Below are 13,918 nucleotides of genomic sequence, written 5' to 3'. Positions count from 1 at the left end.
TTATATATCTTGGCTTTCATGTCTCAAACAATTTTAAGTATACAAATGAACACACACAAGTCTAACATGATTAAGGAGGTAAAACAAATAAAAACCATAATATTAAGGGGAAGGAATACTAAAGAACTAGAGGATAGTAATGTGTTTCATCAGTGCTATACCGTACCCTGAATTGATCATTTCTTCCATGTGGTCCTTCTGAGAGGGACAGTCTAATTATCTTACAGGTGGGTTTTGGGTCTCCATTACATCTACACCCCTTCACATGGATTTGGTTGCTTGTTTTTGAACTTCTGATATCTTTTCCCATCAACACCTCATGTTCTACACAGGCTGGTGTGCTTGTTCCATGTGGGCTTTGTTGCTTCTCTGCTAAATGGATGCTTGTTCACCTTCAAGCCTTTAAGAGCCCAGATGCTATATCTTTTCATAGCTGGGCACCATCAGCTTCCTTTACCACATTTGCTTATGCACCCACTTTGTCTTCAGCGATTGTGTCAGAAAGGTGAGTGTCATACAATGGCACATTATAAAAACAATGTTCAGTTCTTATTCTGAGACAATATTTAAGTAGAGGCCCAATGTTCATCTGCTTCCTTGCTCCATTTGAATGTATATACATATATAAACTAAGTCACCTATATTTATATATCTACATATATACATATCTCTCTCTATATTTTTCTTTCTTCTTCTTTCCCCTGCTCCACGATCATGTTTACCCATTGTTCACCTCTCAGTAACCTCTCAGATTCCTCAGGTGAATCTCAGTATTCCTCTCAGATACAATTCAATCGATCAAACAGTACCAGAAAGGCTATACCCTCTTTACGATCAATTGTAGAATCCTTATGATTATTCCCTTGTCCCCATCATTATTGGCTCACTGCTCCCTTCCCCCACCGGCTGGTCTTGTTACTGTCTCCGTGGGATTGCCTATCCTGCCTATCTTGTGTAGACACCAAAAAGAAAGAAAGAGCAAAAGAAAGACATACAAATTGCTGCAAGTCCAGCAGGAATCCTGCCACAGTCAATGAATCTCTCTCTGTTAAATAGCGAGAAGGACATGTTATAATCCATCGGTCCAGTCCCCTTTTCTTTCAGGGTCCATATCTTGGGATCCACTTACCTAACAACAGATTCACCCTTTTCATCTTCAGTATTCGTGTCTGAAAGGCGCGAGTCTGAAATGTCCCCATTACTACTTGGAGGCTTCGCTTCCATCACTGGTCTGTTGCATTCCTCTCTAGCTTCACCCCCCGCTGTGGGCGGGTCCCAGACTGTGTCTTCAGGGCAGTCCCCTTTAGCGCTGTCAACTAGAGAGAAGGTATCAGGTGAGATGGTAACTTTTGCTGGAAAGCCTTATCGTTCTCCCACAGATCCGCTGATCATTTGAACTGCGCACCTTACGGTTAAGTAGCTCAGTGCATAATATACTACACTACCAGGGATTCTCGCTGGAACATCGAAGTTTAAAATGTTTTCCTGTCCTAACTGGTAACCAAGATAATGCTGTATTATTCTAAAAAGCTGCATAAACCCACAGGATTCAAGGTCAATTATCTACCCCTTTACCAGTTTGCATTAAAAAACCCAAAAAACTCTTTTCTCTTGAATTTCCTCATAGGGAGAAAATTAGCTGAACTCTACTAGTGATCTTATGAATTCTTTTCTTTTCTGGAAAATGGGACTACGGTTCTTTGAAGAGTCATCTTCCCTGAAACGAAATCCATTCTAGTTAAGTCACTTTTCAAGTTGCCTTGTTCTCTGAGAAGCTTCTGTAAGACTCCCTGAAAAATAATGGCAGAAACACCAATATTTTAAAGTTAGAAGGATTCTCTGGGTGCAAAAGAGACCCAAAACAGTACAAAGACAAATTTACAGTAACTTTGTCAAACTTCTAAAAAAAAAAAAAAGGCAATTGGAATAGAAGGAATAATAGGATTTCGAGGATATGGCAGGTGTGGCATGTTCCCTGAGTGCTAGTGCAGAAGTGGCATTGGGCAGCTTCCAGTGACAATCATTCAGCAACTTGAAACTCATTGCCATAGATGTTACCCCCTGGAATGCACTGCTCTCTGTCTACCCCAGAGCCCTGAGTTTTAAAGGACCCTTGGGATTGAGCTTCCTGTGCTGGGTGGCCTGTCTTGAAGCTTTATCCCCCACACAGGCACTCTACCACCCATTCACTGGTCAATATCTGAGGCTATTTTAATTGTGCCATTTTACAGATGAAGCTGAGCGATGGATTCGTGTTCTTTGATCACTTAATAAAAACCTTTCGTATTTATCTTAAAAAAAAATAAGTGTAGTGATTAAAGGAACCCAAGCCTGAAGAAATCAGTGGGTGGCTAGCTAGCAGAAAGAATAGTCTCTGAGGTCTTAAAAATAAACAGTCATCCAAATGGGTGCATAAGCAAATGTGGTGAAGAAAGCTGATGGTGCCCGGCTATCAAAAGATATAGCATCTAGGGTCTTAAAGGCTTGAGGGTAAACAAGCAGCCATCTAGCTCAGAAGCAACAAAGCCCACATGGACGAAGATCACAAGGTGTCAAAGGGATCAGGTATCAGGCATCATCAAAACAAAAAATCTTAACATAGAGAATGAGGAGGGGAGTGTGGAGTGGAGACCCAAAGTCCATTTGTAGGCCACTAGACATCCCCTTACAGAAGGGTCTCGGGGAGGAGATGAGGCAGTCGGGGTGTGATGTAGCAACAATGAAAAATTACAACTTTCCTCTAGTTCCTAAATGCTTCCTCCCCCCTTCCCTGCCCCCATCATGATCCCAACTCTACCTTGCAAGTCTGGCTAGACCAGAGAATGTGCACTGGTACAGATGGAAACTGGAAACACAGGGAATCCAGGGAGGATGATCCCTTCAGGACCAGTGGTGTGAGTAGAGAGTGGAGAGAGGGTGGGTTGGAAAGGGAGAACCGATTATAAGGATCTACATGTGACCTCCTCCCTGGGGGACAGACAACAGAAACGTGGATGAAGGGAGATGTCAGACAGGGAAAGATATGACAAAATAATAATTTATAAATTATCAAGGGTTCATGAGGGAGAGGGAAGTGGGGAGGGAGGGGGAAATGAGGAGCTGATGCCAGAGGCTTAAGTGAAGAGCAAATGTTTTGAGAATGATGAGGGCAATGAATGTACAAATGTGCTTTACACAATTGATGTAAATATGGATTGTGATAAGAGTTGTATGAACCCTTAATAAAATGATTAAAACACAAATAAACTGTCATCTAACTAAGGTGTTAACTAAATCCATATGGAGAAGTACATCAGCCTGTGTGAACCAAGGATTGTAAATAATAAAATCCAAGATTGGAGGAAGGAATTGTATTAGACCCTCAATTTTAGGAGCCCAAATCCTAAGCACCTGGTTTGCCAATTGTGTGCTGGGCTGTTAATCACAAGGTAAGCAAGCTGTTCAAGCTGTTCCAGAACAAAGACAAGGCTTTCAACCTCCTTAATGCATTACAGACTCCAGAATCCAAAGGGGTCACTATGAGTTGGAATCCACTTTGATCACATGATAGCAGGGAGGTTTTTTTTTTAATGAATGACAATGAAATTCTGAAATCAATTTAGAGAGCCCTCACATAGATTAAACAGCAAATCCCGACAAGTGGCAAAGCAGATATAGTTAGGTTAAACTTTAACACTGTATCCCTTGTTTTCCCCTTTGACCTATTTAAAATTTGTTCTATTTATTTATTTTCTGCTTTCTTTTGGAATGAGATTTTTTAAAAGATTGGCATGATTTTCTTTATATGTAATCCAGGGCAGGTCAATCTATAGTGCCAGCAACTAGATCAATAGTTTCTTAAGGGAGATTGGGGGAAAGTGGGGAAACTACTGAGTACAGGAATAACAGCAGTGTTCTAAAATCTGGTGATGATCGCACATTTTAAAAATATATAAGCCATTGAATTGTATGGAATGTGTTATATGTCAATAAAATGATTAAATTTAATTATGTCGATAAAAGGATTAAAAAAATTTAAAATTCACACACACATACACACAAAGGAATCCAAGACAAATAAAATTCCAACAATGGTGTTTTCTTTGGGAGTCAATCGTTTGAACTCATCTGTAAAACCCTAAAGCAGGTTGAGTATTTAACCAAATTTGATACAAGAATCCACTCCTCCCCACGCCCCCTCCCACTCCTAGCATCACCCCAATTTCTGAGGACGTCAATAGCAATGTGATGGAGGAACATCGCTTGGGGCCTAATAAAAACGGAGCGGCCCTGCCCACAGATCTAGTACAGCGGAGACACCCCGTGGCACCCCCCCAGGGAAAACCGACTTATCTTCTTTGACTCCATGGTCAGAAAGATTTATTATTTCCTCTGTGAAGGAAAAGTCACAGGCCACATGGGACTGGCGAGGCCGAACTGGGGAGTTTACGCTGGGCGTCCTCGTAGCGCTCCGGCGTGCGGAGGCGGCCCCCGGCTTACGGAGAGCTCGGCGGGAGGCAGCCGGGGGTTCTGCCCAAACTTTGTCCCTAACTCTGCGAGAGCTAAAGCGGGGGGCCGAGTTCCGCAGCGGCACGCAGAATGCCAATGTCTCGGAGCTCGAGTCACCGGAGCCCCCGAGCCCAGGGCCGCGTCGCGTCGCGCACCCCGTGTGCACGGCGAGCTACACCCGGGGCCGAGCCGAGAGTGGCGGGAGAGCGCGCAGCTGCAAACCGGACCTGCGTTTCCAGCCCCCAAGCAGAGGCGGCCGGAGCAGGCAGAGCCGGGGGCTGTGAAAGCGGAGGTCGCCAGGAACCGTGAGGGGGGGAGGGCGCGGGGCGGGCGCAGGGGGAGGGCAGCGCGGCGAAGGGGCGGAGCCGCGGGGACGGACGGCCGCGCGCGCCAACCCGGCGCCGGCTGGCAGCGGCCGCGCAGAGGCTGGCCCGAGCGCGTTGCAGCCGCTCGGCGTAGTGGGAGTCGGGTAGCAGCATCCTCCCGGGTGCCGCTTTCCTCGGCGGCGGCGGCGGGGTCTTTCTCCTGCTACCTTGTTGGTCCGAAGCGGCGGGTACCAGGAGCGGGGTGGTGCCAAGCGCGGGCTGGGCAGTGAAGCCTTGCGGACCGGAGCGTTTTGCCCGGAGCTGTGCCGGCAGGGTCCTCCCCGGCCAGTGGGAGGTTGCAGAGCGGCGGGGGCCGCCGGCGCTGCCCGTGCGGGCATCCTCTGGAAGATGGAAGAAGCCGGGGCGGCCTTGGCGGAGTCGCGCCGCCCGCGGCCCGTCGCAGCCCGAGAGCGGGGAAGATTCCCGGCGTGGAGGCCCAGAGCGAGAGAGGCAGAGCCGCCGTGCCGGAGACTGGGTCCCTTGTAAGCCCCCGCCCCCGCCGCCCGCAGCCGGCTTCGCCCCCCGGAGCGCGGTGCGCTGGCGGGGAAGGGCAGCTGCTTCTCGAGAGAGTGGAGAAGACGCCGTTGGAGCCCGGAGCCGCCGTGCTCTCGGCCGAGCGGGGAGGAGGGCGCCGGGCCCGGTCAAAGTTTCCTTCCCCGAGCCGCAGGGCGCCCGCTGCCCAGAAACTGTGCTGCGGACTCGGGCTGCCGAGGACTGGTGAGCGCCGTGGCCCCATTTAAGGGTTGGGGACCCGCGTCGCGAGAGCGCCAGACGTCCAGGAACGCGTGGCGGTAGGACAAATCGCCGGGCTGTGACTCCGGGCGCTCCGGGCCACGCCTGCGGCTCCAGGTGAGCAGGGCGGTCGAGCAGACCCCAGTCGTTACCGAAGCGGGGGCGGGAGGCTGGAGGCAAGATTGGGGCGCACCCGCTCACTCCACTTCCCTTCGCAGGTCCTTCCCGGAGCCGCTGCCATGGGAGAGCCAGCTCGGGGCGCCGGGGACTTGCCGCCGCTGCCGCCGCGCCCGCCTCGGAGCAGCGGCCCCAGTTCTTGCGCCCGCAGCCGGTGCGCTGCCACTCTGGCCCGGGCTGCAGGGCCGCCTCGGCCGCGCCGCCGGCCCGGGCAGTGCCTGTGATGAGCCGCAGCCCGCCGCAAGCCCTGCTCCCGGGCGCGCTCCCCCGGCTGCTCCCGGCCGCGCCTGCCGCCGCGCCTCGCGCTCTGCTCCCGCCGTGGCCGCGGCGCCCGGGCCGCCGCTGGCCCGCGTCCCCGCTCGGAATGAAGGTGTTCCGCAGGAAGGCGCTGGTGCTGTGCGCGGGCTATGCGCTGCTGCTGGTGCTCACCATGCTCAACCTCCTGGACTACAAGTGGCACAAGGAGCCGCTGCAGCAGTGCAGCCCCGACGGGCCGCTGGGCGCCGCGGCGGGGGGTGGCTGGGGGCGTCCGGGATCCCCTCCGGCGGCGCCGCCCCGCGCGCACACCCGCTTGGACCTGCACACCCCGAACCGGCAGCCCGCCAACGCCGTGGCGGCCGTGGCGCCCGGGGCGGCCGCCCCACCGGGCAATGGCAGCCGGGGCACCGGGGGAAAGCGTCAGCTGGTCTATGTGTTCACCACGTGGCGCTCGGGCTCGTCCTTTTTCGGCGAACTTTTCAACCAGAATCCCGAGGTGTTCTTCCTTTACGAGCCAGTGTGGCACGTGTGGCAAAAGCTGTACCCCGGGGACGCCGTGTCCCTGCAGGGGGCGGCGCGGGACATGCTGAGCGCTCTCTATCGCTGCGACCTCTCTGTTTTCCAGTTGTACAGCCCCGCGGGCAGCGGGGGGCGCAACCTGACCACGTTGGGCATCTTTGGCGCGGCCACCAACAAGGTGGTGTGCTCCTCGCCGCTCTGCCCCGCCTACCGCAAGGAAGTGGTGGGGCTAGTGGACGACCGCGTTTGCAAAAAGTGCCCGCCACAGCGCCTGGCCCGCTTCGAAGAGGAGTGCCGCAAGTACCGCACGCTGGTCATCAAGGGTGTGCGGGTCTTTGATGTGGCTGTATTGGCGCCCCTGCTGCGAGACCCAGCCCTGGACCTCAAGGTCATCCACCTGGTGCGAGATCCCCGCGCGGTGGCCAGCTCGCGCATCCGCTCACGCCACGGCCTCATTCGGGAAAGCCTGCAAGTGGTGCGGAGCCGGGACCCGCGCGCCCACCGCATGCCCTTCCTGGAGGCTGCCGGCCACAAGCTGGGAGCCAAAAAGGAAGGCATGGGCGGTCCAGCGGACTACCATGCGCTTGGCGCCATGGAGGTCATCTGTAACAGCATGGCCAAGACGCTACAGACGGCCCTGCAGCCCCCTGACTGGCTGCAGGGCCACTACCTCGTGGTACGGTACGAGGACCTGGTGGGAGACCCTGTCAAGACTCTGAGGAGGGTTTATGACTTCGTGGGGCTGCTGGTGAGTTCCGAGATGGAGCAGTTTGCTCTGAACATGACGAGTGGCTCGGGCTCGTCCTCCAAGCCCTTCGTGGTGTCAGCCCGCAACGCCACGCAGGCTGCCAATGCCTGGCGGACCGCCCTCACCTTCCAGCAGATCAAACAGGTGGAGGAGTTTTGCTCTCAACCTATGGCGGTGCTGGGCTATGAGAGGGTCAACAGCCCCGAAGAGGTCAAAGACCTCAGCCGGAGCCTGCTCAAGAACCCCCGGCTGTGAGAGGGCTTCCGGGGTGCTCCGAATGCTTGTGCAGACACCGACAGGATTGTGGTGTGTTTAAACAAACCGAGGAAGCCCACATATTCTCTTATAGATATATAATATAAATAACCACACAGGTATTTGCTGTCAATGTTTGAGTCATTGGATTTCAAGAAACAGCCACAACACACACATCTCAGAAAAAGCAAGACTTGAAAGTTTGGACCTGCTGCGCATCCTCCCCTCTCCTAGTGGTCCTCCCTCCCCCTGCTGCCTTTTCTTCCCCTCCACCCACTGCCTTTCCTTCGGAAGTGGGGTGTTGATGATCTCAAGTTCCAGTAGCCCCAATTGTTGTTTACAAACTTTTCGTGGTATCTGTGAACATGTACAAGAGTAGTTTGGGTGTTGGGGGTGGAGTAGAGAAAAGGGAAGTGGTCAGGAACAAAAAGCCTCCCAGTGGGCATGATCAACCAAGGAGGCATTCATTTAGACTTTTGTGTAAAAAACAAAGGTTACATGTGAGTGTTAATAAAGATAATAAATAATCTTTTTATATTTGCCTCCATTCCTTTGAATGTACCTGTGCTACATGTCCTTTGTGACTCCAGACAGAACCTGCTCCCAGCTCCCCACACCCCTTTTTACCCTGCTGGTTCCTGGAGGACAGCTAAGATGGGTGGGGAAGCAGCTTCTGACTCCAAGAACCAGCGTTGTTTTCTCACATATAAATCACAGCCTGTCAGGTGCCCATTCCTGGGGTGGGAACAAATACTCAACTTATAAAGGCACAAAAACAAGCGGGGCAGCAGAGGAAAAAGCACACACCACTTTCCTGTTGCCATGTGAGTGCAGAAAGGAAGAAGCAACCCCTTGAGGTTTCGAAGGCATTCGGTTTTGATTGGCATTGAGTTAAGAACTTGGGAACGTTGGAGCACTACAGCTGGTCCTGTAGGTCTGCAAAAAAAAAAAAAAGGAGGGCTTTTGTTTTAAGTGTAATTATATGTAAGATTTGGGTCAAAGCACCAGCCTCAAAAATGTTTGATGGTGACCCCAGCAACTTTGATAGTCAGAAAAGTGATAGAAGCTTATCTGCCTGGTGTGTTTATTTTTCTGTCTCTGACAGTACTTGGAGATTTTTGGGAGCAGGGACGTTTTATCCAAGAACCGAAAGGACATGCACAGACTTCCCTCTTTCTTACCCCCTATTCAAATTAATGCAAAAAAAAAAGTGAATTTTAATGGTTTACTTGGGATTCCTGTGGGGTTTGTTGCTCTTTTGGTCATGCTTCCAAAACAAAACAAAACAGAAAAAGGAAATAACATGCTGCTGATAAAAATAAGGCTTCAGACCAGTGTTGCTTTGAGATGTGAAAGTGAACTATGGAAAAGAGGAAAAAGAAAATGAATTATGAGTTAGTATGCAGAATTTTGAGGTTGGGTTATTTCCCAGGAAGAAAGTTCCCGAATTTTCCCTCAGTGGCAATGCTATTGCTGTTGCCCTGGCCCATTTTGTATGAGGCAATCTGCAGAAGGTTATGTTATAATAATTTAGGAAGCTCAAAGAATAAGTTACCATGTACTGTATATACTTGAGTATAATCCGACCCGAATATCAGCCGAGGCACCTAATTTTACCACAAAAGCTGCATTAGAAATGTGCTGAAAAACTTGGCTTATACATGAGTATATACGGTAGTTATATATTATTTTAGACACTGTACAAGCTTCATCCATCATGGCTTTATTTTACTAGAATTTATGAAATCTCAAGTGGCCAACATGTACAGGTTAAATACTGAAGACTTTATTTCAGGCAACACATGAAGAGAAATAGATGTTCATGGGGAAATATTTTAACACGATTCTGACACATGTAATTATAATGGGGAATCTTCACACCTAAGGATTGTACAGTAAAACACAGGCTCTTTTGAAAAAGACTCTTTAGCAGTTGATAATACATGCTAGCCTCCCGAGTCACAGAACCAGGTTATAGTGCATGCGGGCTTGTCGAACAGCTCCTTGAAATGGGATGAGAAGAGAAATAGCATTTTTCCCATGAACTTTGGGAAACCCCTTGTGTTCCTTCTGCTATGTGACAGCTCTGGTCATGGATTCCAGGACCTTTGGATGATAGCTCCTATGTTGGATGATTTTCAACAGCAGAATATTTGTAATGGCTTTAAGAAAAGTTGAAAATGAAATGATCAAGTTAAATATTCATGTTGGATGAGTATAGATGGAACTGATTTAACAGGGAATGAAGACTGCATCACTGACATGCAATTCTGAATAAAATAACCGCTTACAAACTAATTGCACGTGACGTTTGAATTAGCTCTTATCTCTCAATCACAGTCAAATTCATGCCGCGCCTTTCGAGTGAAGGACAGCTGTGTTCATTTCTCTCCCAGTATTATCTGAGGACTTGGTGCTGAAGGAGCATTCCCATATGCTTGGATCTTGTATGTAAAACAACATTAGCTACTTAGTCGAGTCCTGGCAGCTCGCAAAGTACTCCTGGGCCTCTGCTCAGATGAAATGTCAACTCTTCTCCCCTTGCTGTTTGAACAGGCTCTCCTCCCGAAAAGCCCTTGTTTGTTCCTTGGCTCTGTCATTTAAAGAGGTGAATTTTTGCTTCTGGAGATTTGTACCTAGCTGCATTCTAGGAAATGGAGACAAGTATTGCTCCCGCTGAAGGCGAGGTAGTTATGGCAGTGGCATTCAGCTACGTAAATTGGAGAAGCAGTGTGTGTGTGTGTGTGTGTGTGTGTGTGTGTGTGTGTGTGTGTGTGTACAAGCTCCTGTCAGGCCCTGGTATAAGCAGACTTGTGTTACAACTGATTCTAACAGAGCCTGTGACCCATTCTGAGGCAGCGCATATGGAACGATCCCTTTACCTTTCTCACCTGGCAACCTGTCCATCAGCAGGAGGAAATATTCTGCTGAGCAGGTTATGAGAGTGATTTTTATTCTAAAATTCTACTCAATAGATAGCGTGCCTGACTTACTTACTCCTTTGACTTTGGAATACCTTTGTCACTTAGAAAGCTCTGTTTATAAAGCGGAGTCAATCAGTGCCGTGTAGTCAGCAACTGTTCGTTGGGAACACGGCAGAGGCACAGGGTGGGGCTGGCTTGGGTTTCAGGCAGCTCGGAGCCCTCAAAGGCCTCATTCACGGTGACCTGTCGGTACCTTGCAGGAAGGAACCGGTGTCCGTCACACACACAATTGGTGCTTGCCAAGCTCATTGAATGCATCGAATGAAGTAGGGAGCGAGCACACTTTGCAAGCGCTCTGAGGGGAAAATGGAGGAAGCTTGCCTGCTTGTGGGAAGTACCAGGCTTAGCAGCAGTTGCTCAGCCAAGTGGCCCCGAGAAGGCAGATTCAGTTGCGGGGAGTGGGCAGCAGGAGCATCTCTGAAACTTTCCCCGTCCTGAGTTGGAAACAAATATGGGCTTTCTGAATGGAGAAGTGAAAGTTTCTGAATAAAGAATTAAATTTTTATCATCCCTCCCCCCCCCCCACCCCCGGAATGGCAAACAATATGCCGGGAGAGATGGAATTTAAAGATAGTGAAATGTTTCCAGGAACCTTGTGGAAGCCCCGTGTTTGGGGGCAGGCATCCAAGCTGACCTACGGAGAATACTGCCCAGGTGCCCAGGGGAGGGCTATCAAATTGCTTATTTGTGCCATAGCTTTTTTTGAGGGCTGTGAATGTGAAAGTACAGTCGGAAGGCCTGTGATCTGGCTTTCAGCAGGCACGGGAATAGCTATTTCCAGGAAGATTGTCCTATCGAAGATGCTGAATGAGACAATGGAGACCTGTTCCCATACTTCCCTGTGGGACAGGACCAGCTTTGACCAGGGCTTCTGTTGTGCTCAGTGTAGTGGCTGTGACTGAATTCTGCTGTCAGTTTGAAATTAATGTGATTCTGGATGAGGACATTACATTAATATGGGCCCTGAGCAATGAAATAAAGCTCATTTGTGAAACCCAGTCTCTAAAGATGACTTCAGAGAGACCAAGAGAGAAATAAAAAAGTATGTATTATCTGGAGTTAAGGGAAATTAAGGTCAGTATCACTTTCCACTCCTCCACCCCAGTATTTTTCCCTCTGAACACACACACACACACACACACACACACACACACTGAGGTCCTGCAGTGTGGAAAAAGTGAGTACTTTTAATATTAGCTAATGGCAAGGTGTAAAGTGAGGCAAACTTTTGATCTCCAGACTCTCAAGAATGAGTGACTAATCAGTGTATCAGAAACGGTGACAGTTCTGTGTCAGGATCCAATGTGGACCGGTGGAAAGTGGCTGTTGCAGTTTGAGCAATGGCTTGAGATGTGTGATGGGATGTCCCACGTGAAATGCACCGTTGACAAGCCCCTTTGTCACCCATCTTGGGGAGGGCCTTTCCACAACTGTCAGCTAGGGAAATGACTGGTTCAGACGCTTGGCTCCTTGCTGGGTACCACAGCTGCTTCTTTTGCAGTTCAAGTACAAGCCACTGAACTGCTTGGGTCCAGGCTTTGGTATAAGTGTTTAATTATTGAGATTACAGCGTTTGACTTTTATTACATCTGATGCAATTCTGCACACTCTTAATCAAATGATGTTAGAGAAAGTGTTAAATTTGTAGAGTGGGAAGGTTTATGAACTTGCCTTTGGGGGTGGTATGGTTTATAAACTTGAAGGACCATAATCTGTTTGCACACTTGGTAGCAGGATGATGATGGGAGGCCAGAGCCAACCCCTGATGTCTGATTGAGCCAGTCAGACATCTGTCATCTGACATCTGTCATCAGGTGTCAAAAGGATTTGGACTGCTTCAACTTCCAGTCTTGTGACAGTCACCCCGCCAATCGAGTGGACAGTGAAAATAGTCACTGTTTCATGAAAGCTTGACTCAAACACCATTCTCTAGTGGCTCTTGTCCCAAGTGTAGAGACAAGGCTTGATAAAAATTCACCTTAAAGCAGTTAGTCTTCCAGACAGGACAAACTCTCTCATTTTCAGGGCTCAGTGCAAAATGGAAACGCTGCAGTCCCTGTTCAAAAGGTTAAGCATTTCCAGATGGCAACATCAGAGTATTAAACCAGGGCAGGACGGCAGGAAACTATTCAGGTTGCAGGTCCTGGAAGCTCATGCTGTGTGTATGTGCAGAGGCAGAAGTGCAGAGGTTATAGGCCGGATAAACCTATTAATCATGTGCAAGTTTCTAAAACTGTGGCTCTCGACCTGGGGGTTATGACCTCTCTGGGGGTCAAAAGACCCTTCCACAGGGGTCATCTGATTCATAACAGTAGCAAAATTACAGTTATGAAGTAGCAACGAAAATAATGTTATGGTTGGGGGCCACCACCACATGAGGAACTGTATGAAAGGGTCGCGGCATTGGGAAGGTTCCGAACCACTGTCCGAAAACAATGGATCTGAAGATTGGAGTTATTTGGTGTAACTGCAATTGAAGACATCCTAATAAGACAAGTTCACTTGGCAGGATGGGCTTTTAAAGAGGAGAGTACCCGTTTCATAGAACCCTGGGTGCCTGCTGCAGTGATTGCCAATGCTCTCCTGGTCCTTACCTGGGTGTGACAATACCTGGCATGGCCTTGGTCAGGCCCCCGGATGTGTCCTTGCCGAATCCTCAAGACCAGGTCAGTCTTTCACGAGGACAGAGAATACGTCCCTAGAATGTGGCTGCTAGGAAGGCCTGCTCCGGCAATTCTCTTCCTCGGGATCTACCGGGGCACTCCCACACTCTTATTTGCTTAGTTTACAGTAGAGAAATTCCATCCATGGAAAAGCAAAAGGTCAAGTTACAATAAGCCTACGAACCAGAGGTACAGAATGTGCTAAGCCAACTCATCTGCCTCCTGCACATAAGCACAGTCGCCTAACATGATTTTTACTGTAGGTTTGACATGCCCTGCTTTTCTCTGGGTACCAGGTCTCCACTTTCTCCTAACCTTCTACCCACTTTCCATTTCTTCTCTGCGTTCCTAATTCCTGCTCCTTTTTTAAGCTGCTGGGCCTCTTTGAGGCATTTATTTATCAATGTTTATCCATGTCCTCCTTTGCCTTACTGACTGACTCACGTGTAGATGCATCAGTGAATGGCACTGTAAACTGGGATGATTATTTGTTTACAGGCTGGCTTCCTTTCCTAGGCTGCTTCCTCCAGGAGGGAAGGGACTGAGTGAGTCTCATGTGTGTGAGTATGAGTCTCCCAATACCAAAGGTGTGTCCAGTGCATAGATGCTTTATAAGTGAATTCCAAAATAGCAGATAAGTCTTGAATGGTGCAAATGATTAAGCACCTGACCACCCATCCAAAGACTGACAGTTCAAACCCATTCAGAGGGGGCATTGGGAGACGGGTC

At 49.4% G+C, this 13,918-nt stretch overlaps 1 protein-coding gene across 1 annotated transcript; it reads left to right on the top strand.

Annotated features, from left to right (window-relative positions):
* The first annotated feature begins 4,927 nt into the window (after positions 1-4,927).
* Positions 4,928-8,089, top strand: CHST2 (carbohydrate sulfotransferase 2). Its single transcript, XM_075546795.1, has 2 exons — positions 4,928-5,702; positions 5,804-8,089. The coding sequence occupies exon 2, from the start codon at positions 5,986-5,988 to the stop codon at positions 7,540-7,542; it is 1,557 nt and encodes a 518-aa protein (XP_075402910.1). The 5' UTR covers positions 4,928-5,702; positions 5,804-5,985; the 3' UTR covers positions 7,543-8,089.
* Positions 8,090-13,918: the final 5,829 nt, after the last annotated feature.

This window comes from Tenrec ecaudatus, chromosome 4, assembly GCF_050624435.1.
Source record: "Tenrec ecaudatus isolate mTenEca1 chromosome 4, mTenEca1.hap1, whole genome shotgun sequence".
NCBI lineage: Eukaryota > Metazoa > Chordata > Mammalia > Afrosoricida > Tenrecidae > Tenrec > Tenrec ecaudatus.
Note: the sequence above shows the minus strand (reverse complement) of the source record. Positions and strands in the feature narration are given on the sequence as shown.